The sequence below is a fragment of the Carlito syrichta genome, unplaced genomic scaffold (genome assembly GCF_000164805.1).
Source record: "Carlito syrichta isolate Samal-C Ts95f unplaced genomic scaffold, Tarsius_syrichta-2.0.1 Scaffold315818, whole genome shotgun sequence".
NCBI lineage: Eukaryota > Metazoa > Chordata > Mammalia > Primates > Tarsiidae > Carlito > Carlito syrichta.
This window is the reverse complement of record NW_007259914.1, coordinates 389,055-410,311: the sequence shown is the minus strand read 5'-3', so window position 1 is coordinate 410,311 and position 21,257 is coordinate 389,055. Positions and strand designations below refer to the sequence as shown.

The following is a 21,257-nucleotide window of genomic DNA, read 5'->3' as shown; positions in this document are numbered from 1 at the left end:
GCTTGCAGACAGACAGCTATTGAATGTCCACTAATGGGCTGCTGGGATCCGCCAGCAAGTCTAAACATCAAACCACCACAACGCCCAGGTTTTGCGAGATGTGCGAAGAGCTACCCCAGTAACTCCTGGTGGGCAGAGAAACGCGATGGCCTCCCTCCCATTACTGATTTTACCTGCTGTAAGTATTCCAAATACTAATCATTCTAACCTTGGCTTCCGGCCATCCATTTTTCAAAAACATATGCTCAGGAAGTTTGAATTCAGTTTGACCTTAAACTTTATAATGATGTCAACAATACAGATGGAGTATTCTGGAGTGTTTTTCCAGGTGGAGTCAGGTGCCTGTCTTCAAAGGCTAACTATAAAATATAATCGGTTTCCAGAGTATAACATGCATCACCAGGATTGTGACAAATCCATCTTGCCTGATTTTATTCCCTCCAGGCAGCCCATCAAGATTCAGACCCATAACCCTGCAGAATTATAGAAAGACAAAAAGCCCTGTTCTATAGCCATCTTCTGGGATGGAATGCAAAGTATTTTGTTGTGGTAAGTAGGGCTTTGAAGAGGAAAGCACTGGGCCCACTCCTGGGATTGTTACCCCAGTGCTCAGCATTCAAAACGAGAGCCCCAGGGTCTCGGAGATCATTTTAATCCCCCTATATTAAAACAAAACGTGTCTCTCGTGCGTCCATCTTCCCACCCTCCACCCCAGACTCACAGGCCCCTCCCAGGGGAAAGAGAACTCAACTGCTGACCGTCCCAAAAGAATTCCAAACAATTTCCTTACTTGCCTCTCTGTTCCAGTGAAGATTATGAGCCTAATTCTTAGAGACTGCTACTAAAATTCCACCCCACTGAATTCTGCAGCCTAATTCTTTCGGCATTATGTTTTTTGGCAGAATGAATGTGACCTAAATTTGCAGGAGATAATTTGCTGCAACAGTGCCTCTTGCAATGCAGTGAGCCCAAGATTAGCATTTCAGCATTGCAAATATCAGACTTTAAAAAAAATAATTGTTTGCTTCAAGAAAGAACAGATTTTGATCTTGTATTATAGAAACTGCAATGCTTAGCAAAATATGCATGATTTTATGAATTAAGGTATCTTTACAGATCAATGAAAAATCAAGGACTAGCAATTTACCTCAGGACTTGGTGGCAAACGACTACAGCGGTTCTTTAAGGATTAAGAAAGCAGTTGTGTGCAAATGTGTGTGTGTGGTTGTAAAAACATCATGCATTCCATTTCCCATCAGTGGTGACTACCGCTATCCTAAAAGGACATTTTGACCTGGGATGTTTTGTAAAAAAAACTCTAACGATGGCTGTCCCTGTGTTTACCCACCATGCTTCTCACAAATGCTTGGCAGTGAGCAATGTTAGATCATGTATTCATAATTTCACCTTTTCTCAGTATCAGTCAACTTTAACACAAAGTGTCAAGAGAGACTTGACATTTTTCTTGACTATAAATTGTGGGTCAGATTTTGGAAAGAGCAATAGTAATATTCCCACTGGGAATGAGAATTAAACGGAGTGGACTAAAGCTTCCTGGCCATGCTTATGTGCTAGTTTCTTGGCTTTCATAAGACACCACTACGACTTATCTTTCATAGATTCTAGTCTGTACACTCTGCTGCTGGAAAGACACTGTCCATTAGGACACCAGCTGTGGTCATGGTGTCCTCCCCAGATTCATTCACCCTCTCAGAATTCAAACACCAAGCCAAGAGAAACACATTGGAAGGGGATTCCTTATTCCAAAAGGTTAAGCATGACAGAGAAAGGGAACGGACAAAACAGAAAGAATAAAAATATGCAAGTAAAAAGTGCGCAGTGTTTTTCGCTAAAAGCTACGAGGCACATGCGCTAGTGGGCTGGTAAGGCCTGCGTGGCCACCTCTCTCTGCGGTGCTCTTACCTTGTTTCTCTTGAAGTAGGCTCGTCGGCAGGCCGCAAAGCACTTCTCGCTGCAGAAGCTTTTCACCTCACTTCCCATACTCAGGGAATAGCGCTTGATTCCCACTTTCTGGCACCAGGCACACATTATTTGTACATTTGACACATCATCTTCTATAACAAAAGTATAAGAAAAATGTTCATATCAGAAGCAAACATCCCTTCAAACTTAGACACACCCTGAACCTGACAGAGCTACTGAGGTCTGATTTCAGTTTCTGGACCTCACCATTTTCTGACCAAGTAGGCCACAGGACAGTCAGCTCTTCAAGGGGTAGGCTCAGTTCCTTTTTTTTTTTCTTTCTCTCTCTCTCCTTTTCTTTTTTGTTTTGTTTGGCTCCTAAGCTTCTAAAAGACATTTGTTTAAAAACCAGAGCATGACTGCAGAACCATTAAGGCTCCTAGGGTTCTTAGCCTGGTAAAAATGTCTAATCTGCCTAGTGAAACTAGCCCCAGTACTAATGAAGTTTATAAAGCAACCCATTTCTTCAGAGGTCCTGCTGAAAGCCTACAAGATTTGCATTGTGTGGGATAATTTGTAGGGTGTCAACCTACAAGTGTGATGCCCTCGTGTGACCCTGATAGGCAGAACCTAGGTTTAACCATGGCATGTTCTCTATGACTCTTCAATGATACGGGCCGTTGTTGACTCTTGCAATATCGTGATTCTCGAGCAATGTATTTAGTAAAAAAGCAAAGATGCAAGTGGCCAGATTCTGGCAATGGAGAGGGACAAGTCAGACTCCCAGAGCAGTCTCTGAGGATGCAACCTTCTAGCACTTGGTGTCCTCAGGGAGATGCAAGCCTGACTTACATTCTTCTCCATGTGATGTGGTTCTTGGGCCCCGGATGGGGGGGTCCCTGGACAGAGGGATGGTACCGGGAATGTCAGATCATTCTCAGCCAGATTTGGGGACTCTCCCGGCTCTTATGTCACATCATGGCAATGCTCAGAATGAGTTTAAGTGGCATGCAAATATGTCCACTATTTACAATGCTGAATTACTTTTCCTTTGTATGAGAAGAAAATAAATTTAACCAGCATAAGGAGCCCATGATATCAGAAATACTACTGCTAAGTCAAAGACAGACTTTGACAGTGAGTCAGTTAGTAGACTATATTAAGTAAACCACAGTGCAGGTGGTATGAAATTCTGACAAAAATTGTGATGGTATTCAAATGACTGATGTTTGAGAAACACTGGCTTCTTTTGGGGGGGAGGGATAAAAGGAGACTTTAAGTAGAAGCCTAAGAAATATTTTCTTCTGCCTCCTAAGGGCTTTTGCTTTCTCTGATCTCCCAACTGATAGAGTGTGAGAGAGAGAGAGAGAGAGAGAGAGAGAGAGAGAGAGAGAGTGTGTGTGTGTGTGTGTGTGTATGTTTGTGTGTGAGAGAGACAGAGAGAGAGAGAGTGTGTGTGGGTGTGTATGTGTGTGTATGAGAGAGAGAGAGAGAGAGAGAGAGAAAGAGAGAGAGAGAGAGAAACTGATTGCCACATCTCTTCTTCCTTTATAGCTTTTTTTTTTTTTTTTGTACTAACCCAGACTCATGCTCCAAGCATGAATGGTAACCACAAAATCCCCAATAAGCTCTAGTACAGTGTTGTCTGATTTTTTAAATAAAAGCCCCCAAAGACTAATTGCTAAACAAGGCCTGGTCCATGAGTTGTTGACAGATTCATGGTTCAGAGGGTCTGTCATGCAATCATTCCATTTCCAGGGAAAAGATTTGGTTTGAGGCAGTGTGGTCATCAGCCTGCAAAATTAGAAGCAAACTAATTTGTACTGCAGTGATACGACATTTTTCTCCTGGAGTATCACCACTCAGAACTACATGCGATATTTTATTTACCTGAATAGAATACATATTGCCATTTTAATGACCTTTTGTGTTTCACAAATTACATATTTTGATCTATTGTTAATTATCAAATTAAGAAGACAGCGTAAAAAATGACCTCTGATGTTAGTCAATCTTTTTTTATAACATAAATTTCTTTAAGTAGAGTAATAATATGAACTCGAATGTCAAGCAGTTACTGTATTTAATCATTTGTTCTATTCAAAGAAAACTTTTATTATATTTTACATGATTTCTAATACAGCATCTGTCTATGTATAGACATTTTACATGGTATGAAAAATTAACAAAGCTCTAAAATTTACCTTACAGTATGGGGTTTTCTTACATTAGAAATAGCATGTTTTTAAAAATAATCATCTGTTATTACGAAGCTAACTAGCACTAATAGTTTCTATCTTTCCTAATCGACAAGGTGCTTTAAGTCTTAAATTCCTGAAAAAGAAAATACAGCAGAACTCTCACAAATTATCCACTGGCAATAAGCTTGACTCTGGCGAAATCTGTAAGGGAAAACAATGTTTACAGGGGAAATCCTTTGGCCTCACAGTTTAATGAGGAGACCCCACTTCCCAAGGAGCCGATTTAGAATATGCATTAGGTTCCCCTTGTTTCTTCTTTTAAATCGTCTAGTTTGAGAAAGAAAACATGAGCCTGTTTAAGTCTTAGATCTTTAACACAGACCAACCCTGAGACGAGAAAGGGGTGAGCACAACACTATGACAAGGCCGTGTGCTGGGCGGGCTGCTTGCCGGACCTGGAAGAGAGACGCTTGGGGCCCAAGGGCACCTCCGCCTGTCTCAAGTTCATTCCAGCATCACCAGACAGACCCACTGTCATTTTTAAAGGGAGGTGAGCACACTTTCCTACAATAGACCTAACAAATAAACAACAAAAAAAAGGTAGAATTTTAAAACAGATTATTTTTATAAACCATTCATACCACAAAGCAACAATATGCGAAGATGAGATTAAAAAGAAATTGTGTGCTTTTGTTTTGTCTCTGTCAGTTGGAAGACTCTGGGAATGGAGGTCAGTATCTATCTGTCTTGCTAAAGAACTCAGTCTTCCCATCCGTTTTTCGTAAGATTCTGTTTCACAAAGGCAAACACTTTGGAAAACTTCCACCAGATTTCTCTTTCACTGTCATCAAACTGTTATCAACAGCTAAGGAGCCAAAGGAGAGTCTGGTAAGTGGGTTATTCCAAAAATTTGGGAAGACATTGTCAGATATTCTAGACTTATAGAAGTCATTTATATTAATAGTAAAGGCACTAAAATATAGCTGTGATTATCTAAATTAATTTTGTCAGCCAAAATAGAGCTCAAAGTTCTGCCACCAGACAAGAGATGGTGTCTCCATCTTAAACAAGATGACTGTACCCCTAGAGAAGTGAACTTTTCTCAAGTGCTCAAAACCAAAGGGATTAGTTCACTTCAAAAACACACTATTATTTTTTAACATAAAATCTGGGAATGATGTGTATGCTTTACCCTGGCAAAAATAGAAGGCTCCAGAACTTTAACTTCTCTAACTTGATCTGCTTTAAAACTTTTTTATTTTAAAAAATATTTCTTCAAATTAGAGAAAACATGATTGTCTTATATTTAGGCTTAGAGACTTGAGATGACGTCAATGAAGATTCACAAACAGATTTTTATATTACATTACCTTTCAGTCATCAGTCTATGTATTTTTCATAATGAACAATAGAACAACAAACGCAAAATGTTTACAGCATTAAATCACATTCCCAAAGTGAACAGTTTGTGTAACACGATAAAATTTTCATAAGATGATATCATATAAATATGTCAAAATGTGCATGTTTCAATTAATCATGAAAAATGTGTACCACCTCTTTAGGATTTAATTAAGCAAAATGTTTAGGGCATTTTCTTTCCAATCTAGTGTTCAAAGAGCATGGAACAATTTTCTACTTTACATCCCAGAAGGGGAAGTTCAGATTAATTACTCTAAGATGAAATCAAAATTGTATTTATTTATTACAGTGAAGAGAAGTATGAGATCATACATTTCTGGAATGCCCTGCTGAAGTTGAGAAATTTCCTTATCTGGTGACTTTTAAAAATAAGGATGACCATTGGCCAGTGATCTTCTTGGGGCATTTTAACAGGCTATAAACATGTATACTAGCTTAGCTGGCTAGAGCCCAAAGAAAATCAGAAGGGTCTTAATGGACCCCAAGCAACTAAACAGTAGATTCACCACCCCTTTGTAACTTTCATGGGAGCCCAATACTGAGGGCAAATTCTGAAAGAACTGCTGGTGACATTTGTCTCCTCCAGCAGTTCCTAGAATGCACACATCCAAAAAATCAATTCAAGACATGAATTAGATTTCAGACAAGTTGCAAAGCAACCTGAGGAGACTCCTCTGTGCTCTCCATGCCATGGAGGGAAGTGGACACAGGCCACGCTGTGTCCATCCACTTGCTGGAGCAGCTGTATTGAAGGATGGAATAGAGACACGGCCTAGAAGGCAGGCAAGAAACAAGAGGTAAAGTATGCTTTCTTTACAGCCCTTCTGCAAAGAAAGACATTCCTTCTTGAAATAATTCCGAGGACTTTAAGGCAATTCAAGTTAAAGTCCCCACAGAGTCTTCCAGGACCTTTGGTCAAATTCCCTATGTTCTAGACATGAACACACCAGGAGACCCAAAGAAAACTGGGACCACTGAGCCAAGAGGAAAAGAATCATTGTCAGCCATTACTCAGTACTTAGTGGGTACCAGGCACAGTGCATGGCTCACTTCAACATTATTTCATCTTCATCACAACCGCCAACAACCAGGCAGGCACTAACATTATTTCCATTGTGCAGATGGGGAAAGTAAGTTTAGAGGTTAAATAATTTGCTCCAAATCACACAGTGAGCACATAGCAAAACCTGCATGAAAACCAGGCCATTTGACTCCAGAGCCCAAGCTCTTGACCACTACATCCTAGAGACCACGGCTTTTCTAAGCATGGGAGATGACATACCATCCCATACAGATTTTCCTCCACAAAAAAGACTAAACGCTACTGCCAGTTCAGCTACTTACACAACACACTGCTCATGACACGCTAGTGGACAAAGAAAATGGAATTTTAAAAGGTCAAAGAGTCTTTGAGGAGACAGTGAAAGTGTTACTCGATCAATATTTGTTGATTGATTTTTTTTTAAAAAACAAGTCAAAGGCCCACAGTGCAAACCTTTACTTCAGTATATCTATGAGCCATGGATCTGCTGCAAATATTCTATGGAACTTGCACCAGCAAATGCTACTTAGATATTAAATGATGGAACAGAACCAATAACAGATCTCAAGAAGCAGATATTCTACCCATAGGCAAGCAACGCTCTTGCCAGTCTTTTCTTTTAAAGAAAAAGGATCACAGAGGACGAGAATAAGAATGGTTTTCTATGTGGGTGAAGTGGAAGACCCTCTACCCCTGTCATTTCAAGGGTGCCAATAATAATATCCTAGTTTCAGGCCGAACTTGGTGGCTAAACCTGTAATCCCAGCACTTTGGGAGGCCGAGTGGATTGCCTGAGTCCGTGGGTTCGAGATCAGTCAGGGCAACTTGGCAAGACCTCATCTCTACAATAAATCAAAAATTAGCCAGGCATACTAGCATGCCCCTGTGGTTCTAGCCACTTAGAAGGCTGAGGCGGAAGGATCGCTGGAGCCCAGCAGCTCGAGGCTGCGGTGGCCAGGAGCATGCCACTGCACTCCAGTGTGGGTGACAGAGCGAGACTCCAATTCAAAAAAAAAAAAAAGAATATCCTAGCTTCAAAAAATTACCCTTTAGGTACTCACTAAGATTAAATTCTACCATTAGAGGGTCATTTCTTTGACTGAATAGTTCTTATAGCCCATTAAAATACAAATACCCTGAAAGCCAGGGGGCTCAATACATATTTGCAAATAATGATTTATGTTTTGGAATGAATGATTGTTTCTAAAAAACAATTTCCACAGGGAATAGGAAGATGAGCTGAAGACAGGATTCCACTGAGGAAGGTGAAGGGACAAAAGATAGGAGAGGTGGGATACACTACTTAAACTTAGAGCAACCTGAGGGCAGCCAGTTGAAGGCAGCATAGACAGTGACAGCACATGTCAAATATCTTCGGAGGCCATTTAGGTCTGAATATGAAGCCCAGTAGACACCGAAGGAGGTGGGGGAGAATGGCATATAGCTAGATATTGCTGGAAAAGAAAAACAACAGGCAAATCCACTTATGACCATCTCAAGGGTGGCGACCGTTTTTAAAGCAAATGAGGTCACTAACATACGTTGCTTTGCAAACCTAAGTCGCCACTAGTGGAAAGACGATGTGGTGGAGTGCAGAGAGATGGAGACAGAAGATGTCAGTGAAAGTTCTAATATTCCTTCTAGCTGTGTGAGTTGAGTAAGGCACTCAAGGATAGTAATGCCCACCCTACCTATAGCTATGGTGAGGATCAAAGAAGAGAAAATATGTACATTCTGTTAGTAAATGAGCCTTCCTTAGGATTACATGGGGGACCACAAAAAAAAAAACAACAACTCAGAATTATCTTTTGGAGGTCAGGCCTCTTGGAGTACAGGCTTCCCCCAGTAGGTAAGTGTTCTAGGAACCCATCTGCATCAGTGGAGTAGCTAGCGTTGTTGTGAGAGGCTGCATTCGGCTTCAGTAAATTTAGGGGGGTGTGGAATTATTTCAGTGCATTTGCCCATTTCATGTTGTGTGATTTATGAGCTCACCTGTCCACACTGCACTGAGTGTTCAGCAGTTTTCTGCCAAAAATGGCATGCCCCACCTTCCCTATTCACCTGACCTTACCCCAAGGGACTTTGTTTATTTGTTTCTTTCCCCAGATGAAGAAAAATTCTCAGAGGGAACATTTCACTGATGTGGAAGAGGTGAAACAAAAAACAGCAGAAGTTCAAAAAGGCAACAAAATGGACGAGTTCAAAAAATGTTTTGAGCAGTGGGAAAAGTGTTTCAGTAGGTGTATTGTATCCGATGGAGAATACTTTGAAGGTGGCTAAAATTTAAACTTGTAGGTATCGATACACAATTTTTTAATAAAGAAGTTCTGGGTTTTTTGGGTCCCCCCTCATACTGGCAATGAGAGCCACAGGAAAAGGGCACGTGTCAGCTATAATCTGGGGAGAACAGGTGACCAGATGACCAGGCACCAGTCTCTTCAATCACACCTCTTCCATGAATGACATCAATAGAACCGCTATTCTTGAATACAAAGAACAACCCAGGCATTGGTTAAATTTCACTAACTCAGATAATTTAAGAATAAAGTCATTAGAATTAATAAAAGCCTCACTTTCAGTTATTCTTTTTAAAAAGTACTTAACTTGAATTAATAGTTGACAAGATGTTGCCAAATATATCACTGCGCTGCCAGATATTCTGTAATTAATAGATGAGAATTCTTTGTAATTATTACATTAACTATCCACATATGGGTGGAGCTTTTCTAAGTGCCTGAGAAGTATGCTCTTTTAAAAAGTATCAGAGGGGCCAGGTGTGGTGGCTCACACCTGTAATCCCAGCACTTTGGGAGACTGAGGTGAGAGGATTGCCTGAGCCCAAGGGTTTGAGACCAGCCTGGGCAACTTGGTGAGACCTTATGTCTACAATAAATTTAAAAAATTAGCCAGGCATGTTGGCTCAGGCCTGCAGTCCCAGTTGCTGGGGAGACTGAGGCAGAAGGATCACCAGAGCCCAACAGGTTGAGGCTACAGTGGCCGTGAGCGCGAAACTAAAAAAAAAAAGAGGAACAACTAAAAATGTCTGCCACCTTGATAACTACAGTGACTGTAAATGTAAGACTCTGACTCAAAAAAAAAAAAAAAATAAGAGGAACAACTGAAAATGTCTGCCACCTTGGTAACTATCAAGAATTCCCAAATAGCAGTCTGAAATAATAAAATTTTATTGCACTTAGTTCTCATTAAAAGGATAGATGCAATTAAATGATAGAGGATCATGCAACTATATGAGTCTTTGTAGTCCCTAATTATCTTTTGAAAATAGATATGAAGTAATTTCAAGAACTTAAATAGTCCACACCTCTCTAAATAGAGTAGTACTTAACCCCGAAATAAAATCTAAATCTCTATACATAAACTAAAAGTTGGTTCCAATAAAAGGCATGAGCACATCTTACACAAAATTACAGAAAAAAAGATAGACTTTTAAATTAATTTTCAATTTTCTAATGGAATCTTTTTATCCAATTTTACATTATTTACATATGTATTATATAGACAGACATAGATATAGATATTTTAAAAATGCGATTCCAGAAAGAATGAAGCATTGATATGTGGGTCCTGTGCTAGGTCACTGGTTAACAATGCTGCGACTGGACAGGACCTGGCCCTGCTGGTAAGAGAAAAGACAGAAAGATGTGTGGCTCATCGTATGACAGGCCGCATGCAATAAGAGAGGTTCAGAGAGCTGCTAGAGCCTTCCAAGGGGCACAGCCATTCGAGTTGGGTCAGAAGGGATTTGGAGAAAGAGGGAGTTTGAGAAAGTACAGAAGAACCACAGGGGCCCCAGGCTTGGATGGGCAGGAGTCCTACAGTCATCCCTTTACCAAGCCTGTGTGAAGGGAACGTAGATTAGACTGGGGACAATGGGGCCAGAACAAGGAGTCTGGAGGGTGTTGTTTTGCTATGCAGGGAGGGAAGGGCTCAACTTTATTCCACAGGGAATAGGAAGCTCCTGGCTGCTTCTCAGTAGACACCACAGGATCAGAAATAGGTTGAGAAATGTTACTCCAACAGGACAGGACTTTGGAAAGGCCCAGTTCCACACCTAGAAGCCTCAGTAAGCAAGGTGAGAGCACAGTCTACATCTCATTCTCCTTGTGTGTTCAGTGTCTGGCATAGAGCAGTGCTCAACCCATGCTGAATGAATGAATTAACAGACAGGTGAATGAATGACTGCAGAGGAAAGGGGATGAGGTCCTGAGCCTATGGGATGACAGTAGAAACACAAAGGGCAGCTTTAACAGCAAGACTGAAGCAATTTTTTAAATGTAGGAATACAGCTGACCCAGAAATAACTGAAATTACAGCAAGTTCTTCCTGTGGTTCTGGTCAAAACACATCAGGGAAAGATCCAAAGTATTCTTTGTGGAAACTGACTCTGGAGGTCCAATTTACACAAAATAAAGTTGCTTTATTTACATCCAGGGTTTCCTCCTCACTTATTTTTCCAGCACCCAAACAAAGAGAAAAAATATAAAAGGAGAGACCTCCAAAGTCACAAAATAGCAGTTGTCTCTTGAATATCACAAAAAAACTTGGACTTTTTTTTTTAAACATGACACTGTTAAATACACATGCCTCTGGCCTGACATTAATTTGAGTGTCTCTCCATAATTTCACGGAATTGCCAGTGAGGGGGGCTTCCTCTTGTAAGTCTCTTTGACAGATGCGCCCCTGTTCTCAGTATTCATCTAGAGAGTCTGTCTTTCCTATGTTCTCACCCTGAGAAGACTGGACTGAGAAAGACAAAAGATAGAACTTCAGAAGAGAGAAAACTCAGAGTTCTGTCTGCAACATTTCCCAACACTCATTCCACAGAACACTAATCCCCTGGGATACTTAAATAGGTGTTTTGGTGTTGTTGTTTTTTTTTAAAGATTTATATGGTTAAATGTGTGTGAAAAACACAAGGCTAAGCAAAGGTAAACAGCAGGATTTTTACTGCAGGACAATTTGCTTCCACCAATGTATAACTAAGAATCTTCCGAAGGGAGATAGAATGAACCATATTTCTCAAATGTGACAGTGGACATGTCTTTTCACGGAAAATTCCCAGGACCAGACTTCTAAGGAAGCCTCCCCAGAACGTACTGCTCTACTGCCCTACATTAGCACTGAGGCCTAAGCATTTCCATGTGGGTCATTAATTATCAGGAAGGCTTCCTTGCTTTTGCCCAGAATTGGATAATTGGTTGCCGGGAGCCTTCTTTGTCTGCACTGGGCAGAATGACAAGGTCTGCAGCCATGTGGCCAGTGCTGAGCACGCTGACCAACACCTATCAGTCAATAAACACCACGAGACTGACCAAAGACACCCATGGTCTACAAAATCCCATGGTGTCTGCTACACGCCTCAAAGACAGAGAAGGCTCCCCTTTCCTTTAGAGTCCTACAGAGAAAGCAGCAGAAATCAACAAGGCGAAGAGAAAGTAATACACATGGAAGGATTCAAGTTCACTGGGTGGCTGCCATATACAAGAAGCTCAAGCAAAATCTTGTCCCTCAGTCCTGAGCCCTAGAGCTGACCCTCTGACCCATCTCAGATGCCCTGGGACAGTGGTGCTGCAATCGTGGGTGTGCTGTATGCTGAACTTCCCCTTCCTAGACGGCAGAAGTCTACTCAGCGTCTCGTTCATGAGTGAATGTGATCGATCAGGCACAAGGGAGACAGGTCAGATGTGTTCCAACAAAATCATCACTATTAGAAAACCAATTTTGAGCCCCTGTCCTGCAGGATCTCCAAAAAATTACAAATGGCAACACCTGAAGGCTAAACAGGCAAGCTCTTTACGTTGGACCTCAGAGTAAAAAAGCATTCTCATTGCCTGACCTGTACCTGAAAGTCTCATTTCCCCTTCCAATTGTCCCATTAATAACATGTAAAGGACTCCACAGTGATCAACAATCTCCCCAGAGGTAGACAAAGGATTCACTTATTTACGCAACTTTGGGCTAGGCACTATACTAGAGGCTGGAAATACACTGGCAAACAAGACAGACACGATCTGAGTCCTCAAGGTCCATGGTTGTCTCCAGGGTAAATGCCAATGTGCAGTAGAACATGATGGAGGAACACCTGGCCTGCTCCCATGGCTCCATCAACACCAGGAGGTCACCGGTGACCACAGAGGGGGTTACAAGCATCCCCACTGGAAGGGAGTTTCAGTCCTATTATGACAGAGGGGCAAGCAGCTCCCACCTCTTAGCATTCCAGGCAGTCCTGCCAAATAGCATGGTATATACTGGGGCCACCCCCAGGGAGGCAAATTGACAGGCTAGAGACTGGGGGTCAAAGGGATACCTGGGAGGGACACAGCACTCACAGAAAGCGCTACTTTTTCTCCTCCCCAGCCCTCTTCTTCCCTCAATGCCTGAACTGCAGTCACACCCAGAAAGGCAAGTTCAGTAGGTTGAAGGGTATGAAGAACTTCACTCACCTAAGTTTGCTAAAATAACCAAGATGAGCCTGCTAGAACACTGTCAACAAAACAAATGACTTCCCTCTTCATCCTTCCTACCTTAAAACTTTTATTTAGATTTCTTAGAGTCGTGAATAGTTGAGGGATTCTCTGAAGGGGCCCCACACCAATCTCTCCTCTGGAATGTGATGATTCATGACATGCCCAAACTGCCCAGGCGTGGGAAAAGGTGAAGGCAACATGTCTGGAAATCCTTCCAAGCCCTCTCCTCTCTACAAATTCCTCTGGAGCCATACTGTCTATGTGTTCTTGTGACTCCAGTCACCATCCATAAGAGGATGACTCCCAAGTCAACGGAGTTATCCCTCATGGGCTATTATGTCCAACTTCCTCCCAGACATCTTAGCCAATCAAGTCCAAGGTTGCATACACACCCCTTTCAATAACCAGCCCCCTTCAGTGTTTCCCATCTCAGTTCCTGGCCCTACCATCCACCCAGTTAACTGATGGCAGAAATCTGGCATCTTTCCTGTCTTCCTTCCTTCTCACCTCCCACATTCTGATTAATCACCAGTCCTCCTAAATATTTTTATAATACAAACATTCATTCATTCATCTGATAAATACTTATGTGTGAGGCACTGTTATAGGTGGTTTGTTCTCATGGAGATTACTGCTCTCCATTCCAGTGAAGCCACCAATATCTCTTGCCTGTATTACTAGTGGCCTGCTGTCTCCTTTCTAGTTCATTCTCTGCACTCCGTATCTGGGAAATTCTTCTGAAACACCAATATGATCACTGCTCTTGCCTGCTCAAAACCCTTCAGTGACATCCTTGGCTCTCAAGAAGAAAGTCCTTGTCATGCTCCCCATGGCTCCCAACCTGCCTACTTCCTGGGTTCTGGCTTCTTTCACTTCCTTGAGGCTCTTTCTCCTCTCTGAATCTTTACACACGATTGCTTCCTCACTCACAACCCCAAATCCTTGACCAATTATGTCTTATTGACCAATTCAGTCCTTTGTATCTTATATTCTCTCTCCCTCTCTCTCTCTCTCTCTCTCTCTCTCTCTTTTTGAATTGGGATCTTCTTCTGTCACCTGGGCTGGATGACAGTGGCATAATTATAGCTCACTGCAGTCTTGAACTACTGGGCTCAAGCAATCCTCCCACTCCAGCCTCTCAAGTAACTGGAACTACAGGTACACACCACTATGCCCAGTTAATTTATTATTATTATTATTATTTTCTTTTTATTGTAGAGATGGAGTCTTGCTGTGTTGCCCAGGCTGGTCTCAAACTCCTGGTCACAAACGATCCTCCCACCTCAGCCTCCCAAAATGTTGGGATTACAGACATGAGCCATCACACCCGGCCCTTGTACCATATCTTAAACTTCATTCTAGGGAGACCTTCCCTGACCACAAACCTGCTCAGATCCCACAGCACTCTGGATTTGAACATCCTCAAACTTGATTGAGATTTAAAAAAAAAAAAAAAAATCTGTTTCCTCCACCAGACTGTGAGCTAGGTAAGACAGGAGTCATACCTGTCTTGTTCACTAAAATAAAATGTCTGACCTGGGGCTGCAGCATAAGGAGAAAAAGCAAAATCCTTACCAGGTACACCTTGGGTGGTTGGATACCCGTGGGAAAGTGGGGGTGGAGGAGGAAGCCAAGAGCACCATCTTTGGTGGTCACCCAGAAAAAAGTTGCCTTAGAGGGGAAACATCAGTGAAAAGGCCCAGAACAGAATGGGATCACTATTTCCACTCCCTTTGGCCAAGTCCACCAACTAAGTCTTCCCAATTTAACAGAAACTTTGAGAAGTCAGCATTGGGAATGTCCCTAGAATAACAAAAAATTTCAGAAATGCAGCCGCCTTCTAACAAGCAAGGAAAGGCCCGGCAGACATTTCCTCTTATTTCCTGTTAGCATATTAACTCCTCGGTGACCTGGGGCAGAGTATCCTGAAAGTATTATCCTCGCGAGGTCATAACCCAAAGAGAGCTGAGATAATGTCAAGAGTTCTGGGCTGTCTCAGGAATCACAGGGATATGTGACTTAGATGATGCCGCCACTCCAGAAGTGAATTCTGGTCCTGGTTCTGCCATTAAGGCAACCAAGTGACTTTGAGAAGGCCATTTAGCCTCTCCAGACCTCATATCCTCATCTATAAAAAAAGGGGGCATTTAACTAAATATCTCCTGGGTTCCTTCTGAATAAAATTCTAGGTTTCTAAATCTCTCAGAATCACAAGAGCCCTTTAATGGAGTGGTGAACAGAGGATAGCCTTTTTTCTTTCTTTTTTCTTGAAGCCCTATCTCAATTTCTTCAATTTTTCCCCTTCTGTGTAGCCGCCACTCTTGTCTCTTACCCCTATCATAAAAGGCTTAGAAAATTATTTTGCTGATGGGACAATTTTAAAAATGGCCCTCTCTGGGATTGGCAGTAGTGGGAAACTGCTGGAGGAGAGGGATATACCTCATTAACAAGAGTACCTGTATAATGAACATTTGTACACCTAACCCTGAATTGTACCCCACATCTTAAAAGTTAAAATTTTTTTTTAAATGGCCCTTTCTGAGTTCTCTGATATTTGCACCTCCAAGAATCTGGTACCTCTTTTTATTTTCATCATATATTGATGCTGGAAGAGACAGATGTTCATAAAATTCTAATTTTTAAATATTCTCTTCCATTAACTTCTGATCTTTCACTGTGGACTTCCATACACGTGGTATTTTATCCTGAGTTTCCCAGAAAAAAAGAATCTGTGACAAAAATTTGCATGCAGGTGGTTTATTGGGCATGTGGTTCCTGAAAAGTCAGCCTGAGGGTCAAGAGGAATGACCCCACAGAGGGGGAAGAGCCAATAGCAGGATGTGTCATTGAGTTGGCCACTGTTAAGGGACACCAGTGCTCAGTTGCACAGGCAGTTCTTTGGAGTTCATGAAAACATTTCATTTCTGTCCACCCAGGGCACAAAAGAAGGAAGAACTGATTTATCAACTTTCCTCCCTCATTGACCCAGTGTGTTAATCCCCACCACTTTCGGTTTGCACATGTTTAAGTGAACACCGATCAGTAAGGGATGCCCATGCTGCTATCAGAGAAGCCCCAGAGCAGGAAGCTCGAGACATGCTGAGTATGAAGCAAGGTGCTTTGAGAAAGCACATGCCCACGCTAATCAAAGTGCTACCGCAATCACTGGAGTAAAAGGCGGGGCGGAAGGATTTCAATAGGTGCACAAGAGGTGTTGTTCCATGCTCAGAGCTGTCATCGCTATACAGCCTGGATTCTCAAGCACAGCACTGTCGACACTTGGGGCTGGATAATTTGTTTTGAGCTGTCTTGGGTGTTGTAGGTCATTTAGTGGCATCCCTGGCCTCAACTCACTAGATGCCAGTAGCATCCCTTTTCCCAGTTGTGACAACCAAAAATGTCTCCATTATTGCCAAATGTTACCTGGAGGGCATAGTTATCTCTGGAGGAGAGCCACTGGTGTGGAGACGTATATTCTACTTTTGTCATTGGCCCAGCACCCCTTAATTCTTCTCCACTTTACACCAAAATAAAAGCAGCTCTCAAGTGTACCACAGTGGAAATATTTACACCTTATGCCTGTGAGTTAATTTTTAGGCTTCATCATGATACATTTGCATTTCACTAGGTGATAATTTCTTAATAATAAGGAATGATGACATTTTAAATAGTCTACTAGATTTGAGAAAACTATGAAAGACTAGATATAGAATAAAAAGGTCGAAAATTACATTCTAGGGCTTGGCTGCTTAAATTAGAAAGAGTTTAAATGTTTTTTTAAACTATGGTAATCTAAGTCTCTTAGGTAGAAATTCTTAATTTTTTTTAAGATAACAATCTTCTTGAGAAAAAAAGATCAGCCTTTCCTAAATTATGCAAATATGATATACACACAATTTCACATTCAGTTTCTGGGGTCATACTCACTAACCTATCCAATGAACCCCTAGACATCTATGTTAATGACTGTTGATGAATATTTGGGTTGTTTCCAGTTTTTAGCTATTATGAATAAATGCTACTGTGACAATTAATCTATGTGTCTTTGGCTCACATATATACACACTTGTGTTGAGTACATACCTACAGCAGAATTAGAGAATAATAGCAAATGTATGTGCTCAATATTAATAGTTACTACCCCATCAACTTTCAATAGTGGCTATATTGAGTTATATTCTTACCAGCGATACATGAGAGTTCTAGTTGCTCTAAGTCCACCTCAAACATTACCAGTCTTTTTCATTTGAGCCATTCTCAGGGGTGTGTTCTGGTTTCTCATTTTAATTTTAACTTCTATGTCCCTAATGAGTAATGAGATCAAGCAACCTGTAATGTTTATTGGTAATCAGAAGATTTTCTCTGGTGAAGTGCCTGTTATATTTTTTGTCCATTTTTCTATTGAGCTGTTTTCTTTTTTAATTATAGGGTTACTTCTACACCGTCAACATTAATCTTTTGTTGGGAAATACATTAAACACATCATTTCCTACTCAGTAATTTGCTTTTTCATTCTTTTGAAAAACTTTTTTAAAATCAAGCATTCTTAATCTTTTTTCTTTTTTTTTGAGCAGGAGTCCCACTCTTGTTGCCAGGCTGGAGTGCAGCAGCACACTCATGGCCACCACAGCCTCATCTGCTGGACTTATGGCAATCCTTCTGCCTCAGCCTTCCAAGTAGCTGGAACTACAGACACACACCACCACGTCCAGCTAGTTTTTGTGATTTATTGTAGAGACGAGGTCTCACCAATTTGCCCAGGCTGGTCTCAAACCTGCGGGCTCAGGGAATCCACTTATCTCGGCCTCCCAAAGTGCTGGGATTACAGACTGAGCCACTATACCCAGTCTTTAATCTTAATAATAGTTTATTTAATATGATCAACTTTTCCTTTATAGTTCACGTTTGTGGTGCATAGTTTAAGAAATATTAGCCTACCCAAGATCATGAATATTTTCTCCTTGGCTTTTGTGTAGACGCTCTTTTGTTTTTTCTGTCATATTTAGATCAGCAATTCATCTAGAATTATTTGTGAAGGGTATTAGTAGAGAATCAACATACTAGTTCTCCAGAAACACATTTATTGAAAAGACCATCCATTCTTCATGGCTCTACTGTGTCATCTTTGTTGCTATGGACTGAATATTTGTGTCCCCTCAAGATTCCTATGTTGTAGCTCTTACTCTCAATGCAATGGTATCTGGAAAATAATTAGGGCAAGATAAAACCATGAGGATGGGGCCCTGGGCCAATGAGATCAGTGCCCTTATGAGAAGAGACATCAGAGCACTTGCTTGCTCACTCTATTTGCCATGTGAGGACACAGTGAGAAGGCAGTCATCTGTAATCCAAGGAGAGAGCCCTCACCAGACACTGACCTTGCGAACATTTTGATGTTGGTCTTCCAGTCTCCAGAACTGGGAGAAAATAAATTTTGGTTGTTTAAGTCACCTAGTCTAAGGTATTTTGTTATGTCAGCCCAAGCAAACTAATACATAGGTCATAAATCAAGTATCTACTTAGATTTGTTTCTGTACTCTGTTGTAGTTGTTTATATGTATATTCTTTTATCATTATCTATAGCCTTATAATAAATATTGATATCCGACAGTGTTAAGTCTTCCAATTTTATTTTTTTCTTCAAGATTGCCTTGACTATTCTCATTCCTTTGCATCTTCATAGAAGTTTTTAAAAATAGATTTTAAATTTCCACAACATTTTATGGTGGGATTTTTATCAGAATTGAATTAACTATTTAAATCAATATAGGAAGAATTTTGCTCCTTATAAATTTAGTCTTAAATCTATAAATATTGTATGTCCCTCTACTGATTTAGGTCTTCTTTAATTTCTCTCAGTAATGTTTATGGTTCCCTGATACATATTCTGGTGCATTTTTTTCTGGTATTTCATGGGTCCGATGCTATTTTCAATGGTAATTTTAAGATTTGTTTTTGAACATTTTTGTGGCTGATATATAAAGATACAATTGATTTTCAGATACTGACTTGGTTTACAAACCTTGACTCTAGAACTTTTAGACCAAAAAAGTGGATATATTAATTGTAATAGTTTACCTGCAGATCATCTAGGAGAGGGTCTATACAAAATGGCATTTCTATCTTTCAAACTTAAATTTTCAAATTCCTTTTATTGCCTGATTAATTTGCCTGTGGATTCCAGTGCAAAACTGAATAGAAGTGGTAATAGTGGTCATCTTGATCGAGATCATCATTCTTGATCCCTAGAGAAAAGCTTTCAAAATTTCACCATCAAGTATAATGCTTGCTTAGGGTTTTTTGTGGATACTTTGTCAGATTAAGGAAGTTAATTCTATTTTCTTCCTATTTTGTCAAGAGTTTTAAATCATTTATTGTGTCAAATTTTTATCAAAAAATTTACTTCATCCTCATATTTTATGAGGTTTTTCTTTATTCTGTTGATATGGCTAATAATATTTACTGATTTGTAAAATTTAAATCAATTTGCATCTCTAGAAAAAATCAAAACTAGTCATGATATATCAATCTTTTGTAAATATCATTCACTTTGGTTTGTTATGATGAACAGAAGTTTTGTCAGGTTTTTTTGTTTGTTTTTTGAGTCAGGGCCTTACTTTGCCACTCAGAATGGAGTACAGCAGCATGACCACAGCTCACCACAGCCTCAACCTCATGGGCTCAGATTATCCTTCTTGCCTCAGCTTCCCAAGTAGCTGGGACTACATGCAAGTACCACTACACCTTGTGTCTACAAAAAATTTTAAAAAGCAGCCAGGTGTAGAGGTACTTGCATGTAGTCCCAGTTAGTCTCGAACTACAGGACTCAATCAATTATCTTGTCTAGGCCTCCCAAATTGTTGGGATTACAGGCATAATTCACCACATTGGGCCAGAAGTTTTCAATTGCAGTGTAATAAAATTACATTATATTATCATTTTCCTTACTTATAAGGTAAGTAACGTGTTTAAGGTTATGCTAAGGTCATAAAATGAGTGTCTCTCTCCTTTTTCTATTCTCTAGGAGAGTTTCTCTAAGTTTAGTTTTATTTTTTTAACTGCTTTTCTAGAATTTATCATTGAAGTCATCTAGGCCTTTAATATTCTTCGTAAAAAGGATTTATTTGGTTTCTTTAATAGATGTAGAACTACTTAGGTTTTCTATTTCTTCATGTTCCTGTTTTGGAAAGTTAAATTAAACATAACATGACTTCTCTTTTGCAGAAATACTGAGAATTACTTCCAATGATCACCATTTATGTGTAACATCAAAATGATTGGTTCTAATAACATATGGATGATATAATCTTTTTATTTACTCACATTTCATATTTTCTAGCACTTGTTATCATAAAAAAGTTAAATCTATTACTTTAAGTCACTCATTTGTTCAAAGTAAAAATTAACAATCATTGAAAGTCATCCCAAGAAGCATAATTCTATCAGAATTTTGGGTGCTATAACTACATATATATGTGTTTGCTTTAAATCTGCTCCATTGGCCAGGCTCGGTGGCTCAGCCTGTAACCCCAGCACTCTGAGAGGCCAAGGCAAGTGGATTGCCTGAGCCTGCAGGTCTGAGACCAGCCCGGGCAACTTGGCGAGACCTCATCTCTACAATAAATCAAAAAATTAGCCGGGCGTGGTAGCACGTGCCTGTAGTTCCAGCTACTTGGAAGGCTGAGGCGGAAGGATCGCCGGAGCCCAGCAGGTCGACGCTGGGGTGACCGTGAGTGTGCCACTGCACCCCAAGCTGGGCGATAAAGTGAGATTCCCAACTCAAAAATAAACAAACAAATAAATAAATCTACTCCATTTACAAGTTCATATTAAAGCATATACCCTTTCAAATCATATAATCAGGTAAGCAATTAACCATACAAGTCACAAAATCAGGACTTTACAATTGTAGGGAAATTACAGATCGCAGTTCATCTAACCACATCGTTTTACAGACAAGAAAACCAAGGCTCAGGGAGGCTGAATTATCAAGGTTGTACAGCCAATAAATAGTTGAGTTGGCACTAACAACTCAGGTCTCCTGGTTTTCACTCTTGCAATCTTTTACCACATCATGCTACCATTCAAGGTAAACATGCCATCTGGCATTAAGAATGGCTGAACAAGCCGGGCTCAGTGGCTCAGCCTGTCATCCCGCGCCTTTGGGAGGCTGAGGTGAGT

General features: G+C 40.6%; 1 protein-coding gene across 1 annotated transcript in view; it reads right to left on the bottom strand.

The window, feature by feature from the left end:
• SOBP (sine oculis binding protein homolog) overlaps positions 1 to 21,257 on the bottom strand; it is a 181,994-nt gene that overhangs the window by 137,921 nt on the left and 22,816 nt on the right. Inside the window, exon 4 of the mRNA XM_008073310.2 lies at positions 1,924 to 2,075. Within this exon, the coding sequence (XP_008071501.1) occupies positions 1,924 to 2,075 (152 nt within the window). The remainder of the gene's footprint in view (positions 1 to 1,923; positions 2,076 to 21,257) is intronic.